The 21,099-nt window shown below is 48.3% G+C and overlaps 1 protein-coding gene across 2 annotated transcripts in view; it reads left to right on the forward strand.

The window, feature by feature from the left end:
- The window catches only part of LOC144679091 (collagen alpha-6(VI) chain-like), a 140,273-nt gene that overhangs the window by 12,689 nt on the left and 106,485 nt on the right, over positions 1–21,099 (forward strand). For both annotated transcript variants that reach the window (XM_078539382.1, XM_078539383.1), the window contains exon 3: positions 1,012–1,626. In XM_078539382.1, coding sequence (XP_078395508.1) covers positions 1,012–1,626 — 615 coding nt within the window. The remainder of the gene's footprint in view (positions 1–1,011; positions 1,627–21,099) is intronic.

Consider the following 21,099-nt stretch of genomic DNA (forward strand, 5'->3'; position numbering starts at 1 on the left):
TATTGGTTACCCAAAACGCTAACATGTTATGTGCAGTGCTTGCTAACATCAAAACCTCTACAATTCTGTGGCAGCCAATTTCTCCAACAACCCCAGCCAAATTTTGTGAGATAAAAATGTAGGTTCTGCAGTCAGTCTGTATAGAATTTGTGGACATCCAATCTTAATTTAATAAAACAACGTATAAAAATTGTGATAAAATGACGACTGCTTCAAAAAAATATGTATAATGTACTTCTGCTAATTCGAAGTTGCTTAATTCAAATTTGGATAGCCCTTAGAGGCGTTACTGTGCCATTTTCGTATAATCGCTCAATTCAAATTTTGGGATAATTTGACTATTTTTGGACAAATAAGCAACATTGAATCATCGGGAGTCGACTATTCTAAACTGCTTAAAAGCATAATGTACTTAGCCTCAGAATCTTCATCTGTTGCTTCGCTGTTTGCAGCGATTTCTACAACAGAAAACCCAGCTGCCTCAACAAAAATTACACAGTCAGGTGAGAATGTTAGGTGTCAAGTGGCAAATACATTTTTAGTAACTAATCTAAACCAGGTATACCGGGTAGAATTTTCTCAGTGGGTTCTCTGATCACCTTTCGTAACTTCAAGGGGAGATCAGCAGAAACCCCAACCAAGCGGCTGCTCGCACCATTTTTATGGGGTTCGCCACCTATCTTATGCTGTCATTATAACAGGAGATCAGGAGAACTCCTGTTAATTACTGGCCCTGGTCTTTTGCTTCAGATCTTCTAATTGCCATTCATTTACAGCTCGTGGATTCGGTTCAAACATTGCACACTTAGCTACTGAACTGAGCTCAGAGTTTCTGAAAATCTGAAATTGAGATCGAGGGAGTTAACTGCAGGTTACAAAGTGGTGAAATCATGATAATACAGGGCTGAAAAATGGGAATTAGAAGATTGATTTCACTCAATCATATTGAAGGTGATACGGAAATGTTCAAGTGTCTTTCTTGACAGTAACTTTTTTTTCCCCCTAAATTAGCAGTTCATGCTAAATCTGTTGCTGATGTTGCATTTCTGGTTGATGGATCTCAAAATATGGGACCCCAAGCATTTAGACAGATACGGACTCTTCTTATAAAAGCTGTCAACAAGCTGAATATAGGAAAGGATGCATACAGAATTGGCCTCGCTCAGTACAGTGATGGCCAACACTTGGAGTTTGCGTTCAATACATTGTTAAGCAGGAGGGATGTACTGAATTACATGAAGAGAAAGTTCCAGTATAAAGGCGGATCCTCATTAAAAACAGGCCTGGCTTTGGATTTTCTGCATAAAACTCTCTTCACAGCTGTTGCTGGAAGTCGAAAAAATGAAGGCATTCCTCAGATTGCAGTATTGATTACGTCTGCGCCATCGGAAGATAATGTTGAAAGTTATTCTGCATCTTTACGCAATGATGGTGTGATCGCTATTGCCATTGGTGTAAAGGATTCAGACTTAAATGAACTCCAAAAGGTTGCCTATCTCGGAAGTTCTCCATTTGTTTTCAAGATGAACACCTTTGATGGTTTTACAAATTTATCAGTAAATTTGACTGAAATAGTACAAAATATACATGAAGTTGTAAAGCCGAAAGAAACAGAAATACCAGCAGGTAAAACCAAATTACTTCTCTTTCATTCAGAGTGAATTTGTTTGTCATTGTTGTGGTTTTTTCCCCATTGTTTTGATTCAATGAATATTAAATTTTATTCACTACGTAAAAAAAATTGTTCAAAGAAGATTAAATATTAAGCTGTGTAAGAGCTTTAACAGCTTTAAAGGGCTTTAAAAAAATAATTGAAGAAGCAATAATCCTTGAAAATGCCTCTGATATGACTGTGAGAGAACAATGCCACAAATGTTTACGGGTGTCTCATTTATTTAGAATATTAAAGATTGATCTCCCTTGTAATGCATTGAAAATAAAATCCATAAAAAATTATTTGAGATGCTCTCAAAAAATTGAAGTAAACCAACAAGAAATGTATTGGTGCCTACAGAAATTAGTTTGAATTGGATGCCATATTGGAAGAGAGAGGGTTGGTGCAAGATTTGATGGAAGTGTTTAATATCAGGGGGAGTCTATGTAGAGTAGATAGAGAGACACCATTCCCATTGGCAGGTTTGTTGGGAATCAGAGGACACTGAGTTAAAGTGTTTAGCAAAAGAACCAAAGTAAGTAATTTTTTTCACAGTTAGGATCTGGGATGCACTGCCTGAAATAATGGTAGAGACAGATTCGATCGTGGCTCTCAAAAGGGAATTGAATAAGCACCTGAAGGGCTTTGGGGAAAGGGCTGGGGTATGCAATTTGCCGATCTGTTCTTGTAGAGATCGGCACAGACTCGACAAGCCAAATGGCCTCCTTCTATCTGCACTGGAACAATCGAATTTCTTAGTTACATTGGCATTCAGGCATAGCCTAATATAGGCTTACTTGCTGCTTTAAATCTAAGCAAATTCAAGTAAGATGGCAAGAACTGCAAATGAGGAATAGATTGGAATTATGCCATACTGGTTAATTGTAGAGAGTACACCCTTACTGAACTAGCCTTTATTTTGGTAAGATTATACTTCACAAATCACATTCTATGACATATTGCGCAGACATTTTTTTTCACTAAAGATGATGCGCTTAATAGAGGCCGACACTTTTTTAAGAATTGAAGAAATATATTTTAGTCCGATTTCTACAGAATGCACCTATCCATGGTTTCACTGACATTGTTTTCCTACTGAGTGAATGTAGCAGGATTTGCAATAGTGACTCCCAAAACATCTGCAATTTCCTGATTAAGATTATTGCAACAATGGATATAGATGCTAACAGAATACAGGTTGGTTTGTGCCAGCCTAACAATGTCACAAGACCTGATTCTCTCCTCAAACAAAATTATATCATTTAGTACTTAAAGCAGAGGAGTTAGAAGTACTGGCGCTACTATAGGTTTCAGGTGCTTGGTGCCAATTGTTTTGTGCTATGGGTGGCCTTAAGTTCTCAGGAGGATTGAGTTCCAAAAGTACTGGCATCCAGTTGCATATTGATTGGCAACACGATCTGCCTGTTCTGCACACTTCCAGTGGACGGTCACCTCTGTGCGCGCTTACATCTGAATCAAAATGGCATCCTTCCTGCTGCTGCAGTCATGTGTGATTATGAGATGGTGCCAACTTAATGCTGAACTCCAAAATAGCAGTGTTGCCGTCAAATCAGGATTACATACTGATTAGCATCATGATCTGCCTATTCTACATACTTCTGGTGGACACTCACTGCACGCAGGCTAACAACATAAACAATATGGTGTGTGGCATGACTGGGCCCAGAAGTGTGCCTGTGCGCTGTTGACTTCATTTTGGAACTCAATGTTCCAGCCAGCAACTTATCTTAAGCTTGTACAGCTAAACACAGGCTAAACAGCAGGAAGGGAACCCACACCACACCCCCTGCCCGCCCCCACCCACCACCCCCCCAGCTTCCAGCGCAAGGGATCATCAACTACCTACAGGTTAGTTACTGATTGATTGCTTCTGGTTGTTGCTATGATTGTACAAGTGTTTGTTGCTTTCTAGAGTCCTTTTTAAATTGCTAATATATACAGGGAAGGTGCTGAAGGACTTAATCCTGACCTAAAGGCTACTGCAGAAACCAGTTGCTCCAAGCAATGATGCACTGGTAGTTATTCCCTTTGGGGAATGATTGGGGGAATGTGAAAAGGGCACGCAGACCAGGACAAGCTGCTTGAAGAGGGAGGAGGGAGAAGGATAGAAGGGCTTTCAGCAGGAGGCGCTGCATATCAACTCTGAGAGGTGCCATAACTGAAAGAAATCTTGCTCCATCAATGTACAGCTGGTGTGTGACCATACAGTGTCAGTGTATTTGAATTTGAGCCACCAAGGCAAAATAAATTTGCTGAGCCACTGACAGTGTGGCTGAAATCCCTGATGCACAAACCATGCACATGTGGCAGCATACCTACAGTGAAAGCCTTGCTGCCACAAGAAATGTGATAGACCATTGGCATCCTGAAATATCACTTCAGCTCCTTGAACTGCTCTGGAGGAACCTTGCAGCACCCACGAAAGGGCTGCCTGGAATTGTGGCGGTCGGTTGTGCCCTTCACAACCCTGCCACCATGAGGATACAACCCCTGCCCCAGCTTTATGGTGATCAACTGAGCAACAGGACCAGGAGGAGGAAGAGGAAGAGGAAGGGAGGAGGCAACTTAGACAACCCCAAACAGCTCATCCGACTATGATGCCTGTAAACACAAGCACAATTCCCTATGCACCAAACCCCACACCTCACCTTGCATCTGCTACTGGCATTGACCATCAGGGCGTTCGCTTGGCTGCAATGTAAAAGAATAAAGTTCTAAACCAAACTTATATATCAAAACATGTCATGTTGCACACCAGCATAATTAACCACCTGAGAAGAAGAGTCATACGGACTTGAAACATTAACTCTGTTTCTCTCTCCACAGATGCTGCCAGATCTGTTGAGTTTTTCCAGCATTTTCTGTTATTATTTCAGATTTCCAGTATCCGCAGTATTTCGCTTTAACTAATCACATTTGTGTTTTCACCTAGTGCTATCTTGTGTGCACCTTTTCCTGTCCTGGTGCTGCTACACAGTGTTACCCCAGTGCCTGATGGAAGGCTGCTGACTTTCAGTGGAGGGGACCTTGGAGGATGACCTTGAACAGCTCTGGTGCTAGTAGGCTCAGATTTGGACTGCAGTAACTCACCATCGTTGACAGTTCTCTGGACGGGCTGGCTGACAGGAGACAGCAAGGGAGCTGGTGGACCAGCAGTAGAGGGGGGACGAATGCTGCTATCCTGAGGGAGCACAGCAGGGTCATGCCCCACTGGCTAGTGGCGGTGCCTCAACAGTGCTAGTAATTAGTTCAATGACAGATTGCTGGACTGTTGTGAAACCTGCACCCCCTTTGCACATTATGGATGGAGTCATGTGGCGATTGTTTACTTTCAGGAGTCGGGACCATTTCTAGGTCCTGACCCCACATGGGTCTGCACTCTGAACCAATCTTCTAGGAGGTAACCTCCATGTTGGAAGGATCCCAATGGAGTCCTCCCCGTCTCCCTCATTCAGCTCTTAATTGCTCATTATTGGCAACTTGCTGCTGCCGGGTGGATAGCTGCTGATGTTGTTCACACACCTCTGGCAAGATCATCTGGTGGCAGGGATGTGTCAGTTTGCTGACTGGACACCCTAATCTCTAAGTTTGCTCCTGGTCTCCCCTTCAAACCTGCCTCCATGGGAAGGTTCCACCCTATTATCCACAGCTGTGACAGCAGCAGTCTAACATTGCAAACAGGAGCTTGAATTTCCACTGCACCACTAGACATTGGAGGTTTCTCCTTGTGCTGCAAAGGAAGCTAAAACAAGAAGGTAAGAAATGGGAGCAGGAGTAGACCATTCTGTTCCTGAAGCCTGATCCATCATTCAATATGACCGTGGCTGACCTGCTACTTCAGTTTCACTTTCCAAAAGCTCCCCAAATCCCTTCATTCTATGAGAAATCAAAAATCTATCAATCTCTATCTTGAATATATTCAATATATATTGAGCATTCACAATCCTCTGAGACAGATAATTCCAAAGATTCACAACTCTTTGAGTAAAGAAATTTCTCTTCATTTCAGTCCTAATTGATTAACCCCTTATTCCCTCATGTTCTATATTGCCCAGCCAGGGGAAACAACCTCTCAGTGAATAACCTGTCAAAGACCTTCTGAATCTTGTAAGTTTTGATTAGATCACTTTCCATTCTTCTGAACTACAGAGAATGTAGACCCAATTTACTCAGCCTCTCATCATAGGGGAATCCTCCAATCCCAGGAACCAGTCTAGTGAACCTTTGCTGTACTGCCTCCAAGGCAACTATATCCTTCCTTAGATATGGAGACTAAAACTGCACACAATACTCCAGGTGTGGTCACAACAAAGTCCTGTACAATTGTAACAAGACTTTTATTCATCTGTTCCAACCTTCCTGCTTTAAAGGGCAGCATGCCACTTGTCTTCCTAATTGCTTGCTGAACCAGCACACTAACTTTATGTTCCTTATATAAGTACACTCAAGTCCCTCTGAACATCAGCATTTGCAAGTTTTGTGTCTTTTAAAATAAATTCTGCTTTTCTGTTCTTACTATCAAAGTGAATAATCTCACAGCTCTCACAATTTACTCTATCTGTCACCTTCTTGCCCATTCACTTAACCTGTCTATGGGCTACAGATTATGTGGGGGCACTGGGCTGGCGGGGGGGTGGGGTGGGCAAACAGCTCGCCTCCCGGGGAACAAAGTTGGCTAGAAGCTGACTCGCTGCACACCAGCCTGTCCTGCAGCCATAATGCACAGCGGGTGGGCGAAATTCCCCGACAGTGGAACTTCTGCCCCTCACTGGGGAGGAAATCCCGCCCTCAGGAGCTGCCAGCCAATCTGATTGGGTGGCAGCTCCAGCAGTCCTGGCAGTACCAAGATCTCATCAGTGGGCGCTGCCTGGACTGCAGCCAGCCCCAAGAAGAAGACCAGGTGGATTCTGGAGTAAGGTCAGTCTTGGGTATTGGGTGGGGAGGGTTTGGCCAGTTTAGAGTCACGGGCAGGGGCATAGGGGTGGAGGGATTCAGAGAGCAGGCAGGTAGAAAGAAAAGTCGGTACTATCTTCAGGGGGCAGCTCCTCCAGTGTGCAAAGGGCACCCCCAAAGATAGTGCCCCTCTTCCTTCCCACCCTTTTGAAAGCCTTTTAACAAAAACAGCCTGCCCACTCCTGCCCGATTGCCCATGCCAAATGTATTATGGCATGGGCAGTGTATTATTAGTATCAACTGGCTTGTTAACAAGCTCAATGGACCCTTGGTTATTTACAGAGGGTGGGCAGCTGATTTCAGCAACTGCCCACTTACTGTGTTATGGGATGAGCTCAGGGTGGATGGGAAGGTGGTGAGGTGGGCACCCAGCCTATTTTACATTGCCCCCTGCCAAAAACACGCCCGGCGGCGGCACATAAAATCCAGCCCTTTACCTCTTTGTAGCCTCTTTGTGTCCTCCTCACAGCTTACTTTCCCACCCCCGAACTTTGAATCATCAGCAAACTTAGATACATTACTCTCAATTTCTTCATCTAACATGGATTTTAAATAGCTGAGGCCTCAGCAATGATCCCTGTGGCCCTCCACTAGTCACAGCCTGCCAACTTGAAAATGCCTCATTTATCCCTAATCTCTGCTTCCTGTCCATTAAGTAATCCTCTATCCATGGTGATATATTAGCTCCAACTCCATGAACCCTTTTCTGTGGCACCTTATCAAATACTTTTTGGAAATCAAAGTATACTACATCTACTGTTCCCTTTTATCAACCCCATTAATTGCATTCTAAAAAAAACTCTAATAAATTTGATTTGGCAAACATGATTTTTGTTTCGGGAGTGAGGTTGGGAGGGGGGAATGAAGGTCTCTGGTGAGGGGTGAGATTGGGAAGGGGAGGGGCTACAGGGGGCAGAAGGTGTAACGGGGAAGAAGATGGCAACAGAGGAGGTTGATGTTAGGGGGGGTGGAAGGCGTAAGAGAAGGAGTTCAGAGGAGGAAAGGATTCAAGAGAGGGCAAGGAGTCCAAGGGGAGTAACGAGTCCAGGGGTGGGGGGGAAGAAGGAGTGTGGAGAGGGGAAGGACTCTGCGGGGGGGAGCAGTGAAGGAGTAAGGGTGGAGGAAGGATCCTGGAGAGAGAAAGGAATAAGAGTGGCAGAAGGAGTCAGGAAGGGAGGACAAAGTGGGTAGTCTGGGGGGAAGGATTAAAGGAGGGGAGTCCCGGGGGGGATGAATGAGTTCCAATTGGAAAAGGGATTCCAAGGGAGGAAGGAGTCCAGAAGAGGGGGATGTCCAGGTAAAGGTGCAGGGGTGGGCGTGGTACAAGGGAATGGTGAGAATGACCGAGGGCAGTGTGGGGCAGAATGGTGGGAGGGTGAGGGTGCAACGGAATTGGTAGAAGAGACAGCAAGGGTGGCTGGTGGGGACTCGATGACAGACACAAGCCTTGGGGAGGAGGTCAGGGAGGTTAATGTGGATGGGAGTGGGATTTTCGGGAAGGAAGGGAACGTGCACGTTCACCTGGACATCCCCGAATGAAAAGGGTTGTGGCTGATAGGTAACGGAGGGGAGGTGGGAGGTGATGCCAGGGGGGTTGACAGTAATAGGGGAAAGGAAATGGGTGACTGAGGGAGAGGAAACGATGGGAGAGTACAAGAAGAACTGTAGCACTACCATACATACCAAATCAAAAGTGAAACAAGAGTCGTGGTGGGTGAGATCAGGTGCTGCATGGGAGTGTGTTCAGTGGGTGGGCGGAGATGCAGGTCAGCTCAGATGGTCAGCTGAAAGTGAACCCCAGCAGGCAGCATTCAAAATGCTCAGGACAGTGAGGTGAGTGTGAAGGGGAAAGGGTCTGCGTGCATGGGAGAGTGCTTGCATGAGGCTTCAAGAGGCCCTGCCACACACACACTTCTCCCCTCAGAATCACTCGTGGGCCGACTGTGTGAACCGATAGTGGTGCGTGGGTGTGGGACTCACAGTGAGAGGACTCATGAAGCCTGTCAATGAAGTTGAAAGACACCATTACACATTATTCAGTGAAAGTGAATATATTTCCAAATTGTAAAGTGACAAAATGTGTTGGCCCATGCAACCAACTTTGATCAGAATTTCTTAACTTCTGAATGCCTTAGACTTCTAGTTGCTGCCCTGACATCCACAGCAGGGGTGGAGATAGCCTGTGCAATGGTTGCCCCTGTTGCCTCTGATGCCTTCGGTGTGGGTCCTCTGGACAGCTGGCTTGCTTTGGCTGACCTCCTGTGAGCCAGCGGCTCTCTCTGCGGTGATGGAGGATGAGGTTGAGGGGGTCACAGGCAAACGGGACTCAGAGGGAGAGGACAGGCTCTGAGTTTTCTGAGTGGATGACCCAGGGGTGTCCAGCTGCTGCTCCTCCTCCCTTCGGGTGCCCGAAGGCCCCGGCCTGACTCCTTGAGGGGAAGGAGCACCTGCGAGGACGTCAAGGTGCCACATTTCCCTCTCATGTCACCAGTGCAGGAACTCACCCATGGCTACCATGATGGAGATAAGGTCTTCACACACCTCTGCATTCTGCTGGGCCAGGTCATCCATGATGTCTGCCATCCTACCCATGAAATCCTCCATATGCGTGTATGTGGGCACCATTTCATCAGAGAGCAAGTGGACATACTCCTCTGACTCACGTGCCACTCTGTTGGGGGCTTCCAGCAGCTCCGCATGATGTTCCCCACCTTCTGCTGACTCTCCACGATGAGTTGGAAGATCAAATCCAGAGACTCGTCATCTGACTCAGACCTGAGATGCCTCTTCCCCAGCAGTCTTCCGAGTGCCAGGGAGATCGCTGAGCCTGCCTCCTCCTGCTGTAGACACGTGTCTGTGAGGTGACCACCAGATTGTGAACCCGAGCCTGCTCTAGATCTAGGTCCCACCGAGGTGTGTGTCCCGGTACGCGCTGTGACGGGTCTTCCAGGCTGTTTATTTCCAGCTCCTCAATGGGGAAGGAATCTTCTTGGCTGGAGGCGAGGATGTGGATGAAGTGGAGGGACTGGCTGACTGAGGGCGTCAGTCGCTTGGCAGAGCTTCCTGTGAACCAAAGTAGAGATAATTAGTGCGTGGCAGCTCAGTCAAAAGCAAGAGGGAGCACTCACAGTTGCGTTGAGAGAGGGATGATGTGGTGCTGGATCCTCACATGGGTGGTCACCACCGAACTCACCGTCACCACAGGCATGGTCCATGTCCCCACCAGTCAGCGCGATGCCACACTCCTCAAAGTGAGTGAGGGGCCTAATGTGGGCCATTCCACCCCCGGTCTGAGACCTCTCCCTGCTGATGTGAGCAGGCTTCTCCTGCATGAAAACAGATGGAGAGAGTGTGAGCAGGACACATGACACTTCATGGAATGTTTGTGTGGTGAGCGGAGGCATCGTCAGGATGAGGACGTGATCTCCAGAGGACATTAGCCTGATAGAGGGTGTGTGTGAGAGTTAGTGGTGTTGTCCCTTGAGGTATGAGATCCCTGTGGATGTGTGATGGGTTTGTGAGTGTGTGAGTTCAGAGTGATGAGAAGAGTGACTCACTCTGGCAGAATGGATGATAACATTCATCCTCTTGTGGCACTGGATGGCTGTCCTCTTTTGCAGGGCGTTGGCACTGACCACCGCTGCCATCGCCTCCCATGCTGAATTAGTGATGTTGGTGCCCCTCCTGCGGACAGAGCGGATAGAGGCCTCCACTGCATCCAAAAGGCGCTCGAGCGACTTGTCACTAAAGAGGGGGGCTGCAGTCTTCATGTCATTCGGGCTCATGTCTTCTTTACAGCAGTCCTGGACTGGAGATACTAAGGGGTGTTTGTGTGGTTGCACTTTAAATATGGCATCCGGTGTGATGAAACAGCGAGGTGATGGCCTGGCAGGCGAATGAGAGCTCCCCCGCCATCGAAACAGCGTGTTTCCTGGGAATGCAGGCAGAATTAATGAGGCGGGATTGGGACGATACGGCGTAAAAAGCCGCCATTGCGGCCAGCGGTAAAACATCCATTTTCCTGCCCGCTACCGCACTTAGTGCAAATCTGGGACAAGTCCACCCAGGTCTTGGAGATTTGTCTGCTCTTTATCCCCTTAAGTTTCTCCTATGCTTTTTCTTTGCCGGTATGAATTAATTTAAGTTCCTCACTCTTAATATCCCTTAGGTTACCCTGGACAGAATTTTCCCGTTGGCATGCGGGGTCCGTGCATAAAATGATGTGCGGTGACGTTAGGTGAGCGTCCCGACGTCACCACGCGCCATCGCGATATTTCATTGGGCGGGCGTGCGCTGATGTCCGATGCATGCCCGCCATTAATTAACGGGCCACTTAAGGCCCTTGAGGTGCCAATTGACGCTGATTTTTCGGCGCCCGTGCTATCTTCAGGTTGGCGCACGGGCACAACAGGCAAGCGGGTAGGACACATTTGTATTAACTTCACCCACGGGCGGGATAAGAGGGTTCACAGGGGTCACGAGTGTGCTCTCTCAGTTGTTGATTTTTCAAAGTTATTGAAACTTGCCTGTCTGATCTGCAATACTTTAAAACATATACCAGCTGCTTGGTCTGGACTCTTAACCTTCAAGTCAACACTCTGCAGTAAGGAATCTTTTTTGGGCCTGCAGGTTTCAGGAAGTCTTCCCTTAGCCTGGGAATAGGAGCTGAACTCTCCACTGGAGGTATGTCCTTTGAGAAGGAAGGGGGGCCTAGAAGGGGGAGGAGGTCAGGAGTGCACATTCAGCCTCCAGGGGACCCACCTTTGGGACGGCAGGTGCAGGCACAAGGGGCGCAGGGCCAAGAGGTAGTCCATGGTGGAAGGGGCTGCAGAAAATGCCACTATCCTGCTGCCAGGGTATACAGGCGATGAAGCAGCTACCTCAATATGTCTGAGGTGCAGTGCCAAAGGACTGTCTCTCAAGGGAGACAGTCAACAATGTCTGTCAGATCATTGGGCCTGAGATCTTGGTGAACTGTGTGGGTGGCTGAGTGGCTCTAAAGGTCACAGCTGCCCTCAACCTCTATGCCTCTGGCTCCTTCCAGGGGTCGGTAGGTGATCATTGCAGAGTCTCCCAATGAGCTGTCCAAACTTGTGTCAAGCAGGTTACAGGCGCTCTGTTCAGGCGTGCATTGACCTTCATCCACGTCCGTTGGGACCAAGCAAGCCAGACACAGCGAGCCAGAGGCTTCGTGGCCATTGCTGGCTTCCCCCGCGTCCAGGGTGCAATAGACTGCACACATGTGGCCATCAAGGCGCCAGCAGGTGAGCCCGGTGCCTTCATCAACAGGAAGGGCTTCCACTCCATGAACGTGCAGATAGTGTGTGACCACAGGATGCAGATTCTACAAATCTGTGCAAGGTATCCAGGCAGCTCCCACGACACCTACATCCTCAGACACTCCCAGGTGCCGGGTCTCTTCAGTGCTCCAGCCCGGCTTGATGGTTGGCTGCTGGGTGACAAGGGCTATCCCCTCAGAAGGTGGCTCATGACACCTCTCCGCCATCCAAGAACAGAAGCTGAGCAGCGGTATAATAGGAGCCACGCCTTCACAATGGCTGTGGTGAAGAGAACCATCGGTCTTCTCAAGATGCGCTTCCGATGCCTGGAACGCTCAGTGGGTGCACTCCAGTACCCCCCAGATCGTGTGTCGCTGATAGTGGTTGCATGCTGCGCTCTCCACAATCTTTCACTGGAAAGGGGGGATGTGGTGGATGGAGAAGATGTAGACGCATTGGCTGTGGCTGCACATGATGAGTCCGAGGATGAGCACACACAGGGAAATGCTGAGGGGGTAGACACTGACCCGGGCATACTGCAGGGAGGCAGGGACACCCGGGAGGCTTTAATCCAATGAGCCTTCAGCTAGCGCACCACATATGGACCCTCCAGGACAAGCCTGGGCTGTAGGCTCCATACTCAATACCTCAGTGCAAAATCTGCCAGGTTAGGAACGTTAACTAAGGGTCTTGTTATAAAGCTGAATGTCTCACAAAGCACTCATAACATTTTGGGAAACCAGAAGAAAAGAGGCACCTTCAGCCACGATCAAATGTCTGAATTTAATATCACAAGCAAAGAAACTTTAGCAAACAAAATGACAATGGTGTTCCAATTTAAAGCAAATCATAAAGACCTCATCTTGGGCCAACACAAAAGCACCAGTGATAAACCCGTGGTGTGCCTAAGTTGCCTTATGTTTACATTTACGGGTGCTACATCTTGGTGCTGCCCCATCGCTTGGAGTAGATTCTGAGACAGCCTGCTGACTCTGCTGTCCTGTTGGCCTCGATGACCTTGGCTGTCATCCTCTGGCCCGTGGAGCCTGTGCTGGCCCCGCCTGGGAGGGAGCTGCCAGTTCCACAGCTGGCATCTACTCAGTCGTCACAGCCTCACCTGATGCAACGGTCACTGGCAGAGGGGCGGATGAGCTGCTTCCCTCATCCAGAGCACCCTGAAAAGTGCCCGCAGGGATGCCAGGCAGCTGCTGCGCCGATGTGAAGTCGCCTCGGACCTCCCTGCTCACCATGGATGGATGGGCACCGAGCTGGGAAACTTGGTGCTCAGACCATCTCCCACACTGGCACTAACCAGCTGAGGTCAATGCCGATGTGAGGGCTTGCTGGTCAGAGCGCATCCCCAGGAAGCCCTGATGGGTCTCCTGGAGGAACCTCTCTACGAGAGTCGCCACTCTCTCCATGGGGGACGCATGGCGCTTGGCCATGAGGCTCATTGCTTTGGCAATCATCCACGTAGACTCCTTCACCACGGACACCAAGCCAACCATAGCCTCATGTATCACCCCCAGATTCTCCCGCACACCCGGCCGCATTTCCTGCATTTGCTGCATTGCGGACGACTCCAGAGGCACATCATCAGGCACCGGCTGAGCAAGTGCCCGGTCCACTGCAGTCCTCCGACTGCTGCTGCCATGGGCACTCTCTGTCTCTGCCAGCTCCTCCAGCGACTGTGAAGTGCCCTCACCGCTGTGTCCAGGCGCACTAGCCGATGTTCTAATTCCCACTGAGGTGCTAGTATCTGCGCTGGTGCCTGCCTGGCAGAGATGGTGTGAAGCTGGTGAGACTTCAGGGTCCTCAGGTGTGAGAGGGGGACTCTGCTGCTCCTCCTCCCGGCCCTGCTCCGCTGATGCTGAAAGGAAGAACATGGACATTGATTCAGTTAACATGGAGACATCCCTGTCCCCGGATCATTATGCACTCATTCTTCCATAAGCAATGGTCAAGCCATGTTGAAAAATTCAATCACTGAACATTCAGCACTGCCATGGCTATTGGGAGAACAATGCTGACCTCACTGCTGGGCAAACATACCTGCCCGTGACACCCCAGCCTCGCCGACACCAGTGGACCTTGGCGCATGGTGCCTCTCCAGACCCAGGGCCTCCTGCTCAAAGCGGCAACTGCGCCTGGCCGCCGCCAGTCTTCACACGCTCTGCCGCGTTATGAGCATTCTTCTCCTGAACATGAGAGAAGAGCATTGATTAGTGCAAATTGTACACGGAGTCTCTTCACGGACGGCCCACCCCAACCAGAGTGGGACATATCAGGGCTCCAGTGTCTCCTCACCCCACTGCTGCCGAACACTCACACAAAGATGCTAGGCCTGTTGTCACCCCTCCTCCTGCCTTGGCCAAACGCTGCCTACATCACATTAGGCACCATACGGTATAACCTTCTGTAGCCAGGAGGCGCAAGCATGTGGAGCGCAGAGGACAGCAGATCGATCGGTGCCATGCCACCTTGAAGCTCCCCTCCCAGCATGTCATCACCCTGACTTTGACATGCCCTGGAGTTCCAGCACTGCGCCTAGGTGCAGCTCCTCCAGGTTGCCCCCAAAACAGTCATGTGGGTCTCAGTGTACCATATGCTGTGGGGGCAAAACCCATCTCATCACCACCCTCTCAGGCTGACCTCAATATCTGCTGGCCCACCCAGCGAAGGACACATGCCGTCAATGATTCAATGCAGTCACTACACTCAGACTTTGTGGGGCAGAGGGCGGGGGGGGGCGGATTGGGTGGCGGGGTGGGGGGGGTGGGGGGTGAGGGTTGGGGGCGGCCAGGGGGAAAGCTGACCTGCTTGGTTAAATGCCCAATGCCAACATTGTTCTCACCCTTCCTGAGTGCAACAAGTCGTTGAAGCGCTTGCGACACTGGATCCAAGTGCGCCGCACCGCGTCGCGGGAGCTCACTGCTCCTCCCGGGCACGTTTTGTCATGTGGGGGGGGGGGGGTGGGGGGGTGTCCTCCTCCTCCCGTCCTGGGGTACGAGGGTGCCACAGTCATCGGAAAAACGAGGGGCACAGTGCCCCCCTGCCCTACCCTCCTGCCTGGCCTGCTCACCAGCAGCGCTCTGGGGAGCCCTTCCTCTGGCCATGATTCGCAGCCTTTGAAAGGCTGCAGCAACTTTTTAAAACAGGCCGGCGGGCCGCCATTGGACCCAGCTGTCATTGCAGTCCCGCCGCTGCCCACCCACTCCCGCTGTCCTCGGGAATTGCAATTCACGCTGGGTGGGCCTTAATTGGCCCGTCCGTGTAAAATGGCAGTGCAGACCCAATCGCGGGTGGCGATCAAGTCCACGACTGCTCCCGCTCCAGCCCCCCACCAGCCAGAAAATTCTGCCCCCCTGTATTTCTGGTATGCAATATGTGTCATCTACTATGAAGACAGACGCAAAATATTTGTTCATCAGCTATTAAATGCTGTACCATGGTTAGGTCCATAAGTGTGCTCAGGGAATTGGCCACACTGCGCACCTAAGTCCTCTGCAGTAGATCTTGTGTGCAGCTTCACCCTTAAGTGCAGGCCACTCATGTTTGGCTTATTATCAAATGCATATCCCATCTCTACATTATACTCTAAGTGGTAAGCTGATGGATATAGACAGCAAAATATTTGATGTGGGAAGCCTTCCAGAAAGCCTGAGTTCAATGTCTAACAGTATGGAGGAGTCTGGCAGCAACTTGAACAAAGTTTTTACAGAGCTTGGAACCCATAGAAATGGCAGCCAACTCCAATAGCACACTTATACACCCACCCACGACATAGCCAAATTTGCAGCTTCCGTTGCAGTGTAAGCTTTGCTGAGAAGCTCTGACTGAAGTCATGTAAAATCAGCTTTCTGCCATTAAGACTGCAGATACCAGTGCATGAAAGAGCTTGCAGTCCAACAACCTGCCCTCCAACAGCTCGCTAGGATCATTGAGGTGCCACCCTAAGGGAGTGGCATTGTCTCCATCGATCCAGCTATTCTGCCGTCATCTCTCAGGGTGGCACAATTTGTTCTTCCATTTCTGTCATTTGGCTTTGCTGTTGCCCATCAGCCAACCAGACCCCCACTGCTACCATCTGCGGCCTAGCATTCTCAACCCACAGCTGCTCAAGGTCACCCTCCAAGGCTAGCTGGAGTCTCCTCCACTGAACATCAACAGCCTCCCACTTGTTATGTTGCAGTCATGAAGACAGCAATGCATAGGAGCTCTCAGACAGGCAAAAGCACAAGGAAAACAGGCACTAAGGGAATGCACAAGGATAATTAGTCTATATTTGTGTGCATTTCTTCCTCTGCTTTTAGGTTGTGGTTGTGGCTGCAGCAGGTGGCAGATTTTAGTGAGTTTGTACTGAACCACAGGCATCTCACAGATTGTTCCTTGTCGAGGTTCAGCTAGGAGTATTGCTTTCAGAATGCCTTAAGCAGTTCTCCCTTTCTGAGAGCCCTTTGCCCTGCCTCTTCCTCCGCCCTCTTCCAACAGCTTGTCCTTCTTTGAGTGGCCTCTGTTCATTCTGCAAGTCATGTTGCATTCCGAGGGGAATGCCTACTAGCCACCAACCCCACCCCCCCCCCCCCCCCCCTCCAACACCCGCAGGTCTTCAAGTCATCAAAAAGTTCTTCAGCACCTGTCACATTATTGACTGTGAACTTTGGAAACTTGAAACTACTATGGAAAATACTAGGCAACAGCCTGACAAAATCTACCAGAAACTAGGCTTGATATCTTTAATTAGCAATGGTGGGGGGCCTTGCTTCTGCTTAACACATGGAGGTTTAAGAGAAGATGGTGGCTTGGGTGTTGAGCTCCAAAATGGCAGTGCTGCCATCAAATTGTGTTGCACACTAATTGACTTAATGATTTACTCCATGTAGAGCCATTTAGAGACCTAAAAGGGAATTTACACATGGACAAAGGGGCCATGGCTAAGGCATTAAATTAATACTTTGCATCCATCTTTACCCAGGAGGTAGATGCTACCCAGGCCGTGGTGACAGACAAGGAAATTCTGTCACTAGAAGGGTTCAAAATTGATAAGGAGGAAGTGTTGAATAGACTGTCAGTACTTAAAGTTGACAAGGCACCGAGACGGGACAAAATGCATCCAAGCATATTGAAGGAATTGAGAGTAGAAATTGCAGGGGCACTGGCCTTAATTTTTCAGTCTTCCCGAGACTCAGGGGAGGTGTCAGAGGACTGGAGAATGGCAAACATTACGCAGTTGTTCAAAAAAGGTTGTAAGGATAAGCCCAGCAAATATAAACCAGTCAGTTTAACTTCAGTGGTGGGCAAGATTCTAGAAACAACTATTTGGGGTAGAATTAGTAGTCACATGGAAAAGCATGGGTTGGTAAGGAAGAGCCAGCATGGATTCCTAAAGGGTAAATTGTGTTTAACTAACTTGTTGGAGTTTTTTGAAGAGGTAACACAAAAGGTCGATGAGGGTAATGCTGTTGATGTGGTGTACATGGACTTTCAAAAGGCATTTGATACAGTGCCACACAACAGACTTATGAGAAAAGTTATTGCTTATGGAATAAAAGGAACAGCAGCAACCTAGATACAAAATTGGCTCAAAAATATAAAGCAGAGGGTAATTGTCAATGGATATTTTTTGGACTGGGGGAAGGTTTGTAGTGGAGTTCCCCAGCTGCTGGTATTAGGACCCTTGCTTTTCCTGATCTATGTTAATGATCTAGATCTTAGTGTGCAGGGGACAATTTCAAAATTTGCGGATGATTTGATGCTTGGGAGTGTTGTAAACTGCAAGGAGGGCAGTGCAGAACTTCAAGAGGGCATAGACAAGTTGGTGGAGTGAAAAGACAGGTGGCAGATGAAGTTCAACATGGAGAAGTGTGAGGTGATGTATTTTGGTAGGAAGAACATGGACAGACAACATAAAATAAGGGTCAAAATTTTGAAGGGGGTGCAGGAACAGAAAGACCTGGGTACACATGTGCATAGATCATTGAAGGTGGCAGGACAGGTGGAGAGAGAGTTAATAAAGCATATAGTATCCTGGGCTTTATTAATAGGGGCATAGAGCACAAGAGCAAGGAGGTTATGCAGAATTTATACAAGACATTCATTAGACCTCAGCTGTTATTGTGTATAATTCTGGGCACCACATTATTGGAAGGATGTGAACACATTGGCGAGGGTACAGAAGAAGTTTACAAGAATGGTCCCAGACATGAGAAACTTCAGTTATGAAGACAGATTGGAGAGTTTGGAATTGTTCTCCTTGGCGAGAGGAAGGTTAAGAGGAGATTTGATGCAGATGTTCAAAATCGTGAAGGGGCTGGAAAAGAGTAGATAGAGAGAAGCTGTTCCCACTCGTAAAAGGATCAAGAATGAGAGGACACAGATTTAAAGTGATTTGCAAAAGAAGCAAATGTTATGTGAGAAAAAACTTTTTCACACAATGAGTGGTTCGGGTCTGGAATGCACTGCCTGGAAGTGGGGTGGAGGCAGGTTTAATTGAGGCATTCAAGAGGGCAACACATGATTATTTGAATAGAAATAATGTGCAGGGGTAAGGGGATAAGGCAGGGCAATGGCACTAGGTCATAATGCTCATTTGGAGAGCCGGTGCAGACACGATGGGCCGAATGACCTCCTTCTGTGCCATTAAAATTTTGTGATTCTGTGATCTGCCTGTGCTGCACATTTCTGATAGAAATGCAAGCTCAGACCTCCACCAAGACGGTGTCCAGCACATTTCATGTCACAGGCGTACATGTGAACTCCATGGACCCCATTTTAGAGCTATAACGGCACACGTAGTACCCAAAAATTGGATACTGATGTGCCCAATTTCTTGCCCAGAGTCTTGTGTACAGTGAACAACTGATCAGAAAATTATAAATGCTACCCATTAATTATCCATAAAACCCTGGATGAAAGATTGCAGACTGTGCAATATGACCTTATGATAAAATCATAGTCTGATAGGAGACCCACTGGAGTGTGGATTCACAGCACGTTCCTCCACAGGATCTACATATATGGCAAAACTTGCTGAGGCCCTGTGCCACCAGCAGGATCTGGCGCACAGCAAAGACCCTATCCTCAGGTGTACTGCCCACGATTTTGTGTCTATTGAAATCAAAAAGGTGAAAGATTGCAGACTCTGCAACCAGGATTTTCCAAATTATCACCAACTGTGTGCGTGATGTCTCAGGAAATTTCACTCTTGCAATTGTTTCGCCACTCCTATTTTTTACATTTTCCTGTTTTATTTCACACACTTTCCTAAAAAGGTTGAAATTAATATAGACATGTTCATGGTTACATTAAAGGACAATAAGATCTTTTGTATGTAAAAAAGAAATCTCAAAAGACAAGGCTGTTCAAAATCAATTTGAAGATGTCAAAGATGATTCTGATCACCAAATCAAAACAATTTTTATATTTCAGCTTTACAACATTTGAAGATTAGATAAAATTTAGATTTAGCCTTTAAAACTTATAAACATTATGACCAGATTCTTCTGATGGTTCAGCAAGTTTAGCCAGAAAGTAGCTCATGATGCTCCCCTCTTTTGATCCCTAATGTTTGCTGTTAGTTAATCTCATCAGTGATGTAAGGATATTATCACTTGCGTCACTAGGGTGAGGTGGTAGCATAGTGGTACTGTCACTTAACTGCACATCCCTAAAACCCAGCACGATCCTCTGGGGACCTGGGTTCAATGAAATTTGAATTCAATGTTAAAAAAAACTCAAATTACAAGTCTGACAATGACTATAAAACTGTCACTTACTATGAAGGAACATATCACCAATGGCTAATGAAGTGAGCTGACAGGAGGACTAGCTCTTGCTGAAGTATAAGCACTTTTGGAAGAGGAGATTGCCAAGAAAAAAAATCATTTTTCATTACTTATTTCTCAAATTCCTCTTTCGCAACCTTTTGTAGCTAAATTAACTAAGAATTCTGGAGATTTCAGGGCCAGGATAAAATAATCCATTGTCAAAAATTCTGGAAGTGTTTCATCATAAAACAATCAAAGCTACTGTCCCGTTGGGGTAACTTGACTCGTTTCTGCGTTCTACAGAACGATGGTCCCCTCTCGCTGCCAGCTTTGCTGGAGACAGGCTGCTGACCCTTATGCCCCCTTTCCCTGCAATGATTTTGGCGGTTGTCATCCGGCTATGAGGGCCCGGGCATAGTGCGAGTCTCCTGCACAGTCGCAGGAGGCTCACCTGTCACTGTGGCATTCTGAGGCATTTGTATCAATGGTAGAGGGGCAGAGGAAGGGCTATCCCCATCAGGAGCACCCTGAGTGGTGTCTCCCCAACGGCGGCAGTAGTTCATCAACCACAGTGAGGTCGAATTGGCCCTTCCTGCTCCCCTGAGGAGAACCAGGACCTGGGTGTGACTCCAGGCTTCTCGTCCCCCTCACTCCCTGGCTCTGGGCCTCAGAGCTCAATGAAAGGCTATGGAATGCAGGTCAGCACACATACCCAGTGTCCCATCAGTGAGCTGTTGGGTTTAGTTCTCCATTACAGTCGCCAGTCTCTCAATGGAGGAAACCATGAGTTCTGTTCAGCGAGTGACCGCAGTGCTCAGGGCCTGGATGAATTTCTCCAATTTCCATGCCAGTGTACACAACCCCTCTGGAATCTCCATGTACCTCGCACTGTATGTCCAGCACCTGCCACCTGATGGATGGCTCCACTCCAGAGGATCGTCATCAGACTGGGGCTCAGCATCTAGGTCACCTCCAACACTCCTCCGGGTGCCAGAGTCCTGTTCCATCTCTGACAGCTGTGCTCTCATCGGTGTGTGGATCGCTTACAGCCGAGTCACACATAACCACTGAAGTGCGTACATCTGCTCTGGCGCTAGGTGCTGCGCCAGGATGTGACGCCTGTGCACCCTCTCAGGCTTCGCCGTCCTCTTCAGAGATTAGCGACAGTCCCTCAGGGTTTGTGGCTACAGCTGCCAATGTTTGTCAAAATCCATCAATGCCACTTTCCTGACAGCCTCCCCAGTTTCCAGGACATTTGCCCCCACCCACCCCCACTTAAGCACAGTTTTCTGGAGACAGCTATGCACCCTTGGAATCTCACCGCCCAGAGGCCTTCCTCCAACCTCACCTCTACTAATGGAACTGCTCCAGTGATAGGACTCCCGCTCCAGGACTTCTTCCTGTAGCAGTGTGAGGATGGTCCTGG

The sequence above is a fragment of the Cetorhinus maximus genome, chromosome 3 (genome assembly GCF_964194155.1).
Source record: "Cetorhinus maximus chromosome 3, sCetMax3.hap1.1, whole genome shotgun sequence".
NCBI lineage: Eukaryota > Metazoa > Chordata > Chondrichthyes > Lamniformes > Cetorhinidae > Cetorhinus > Cetorhinus maximus.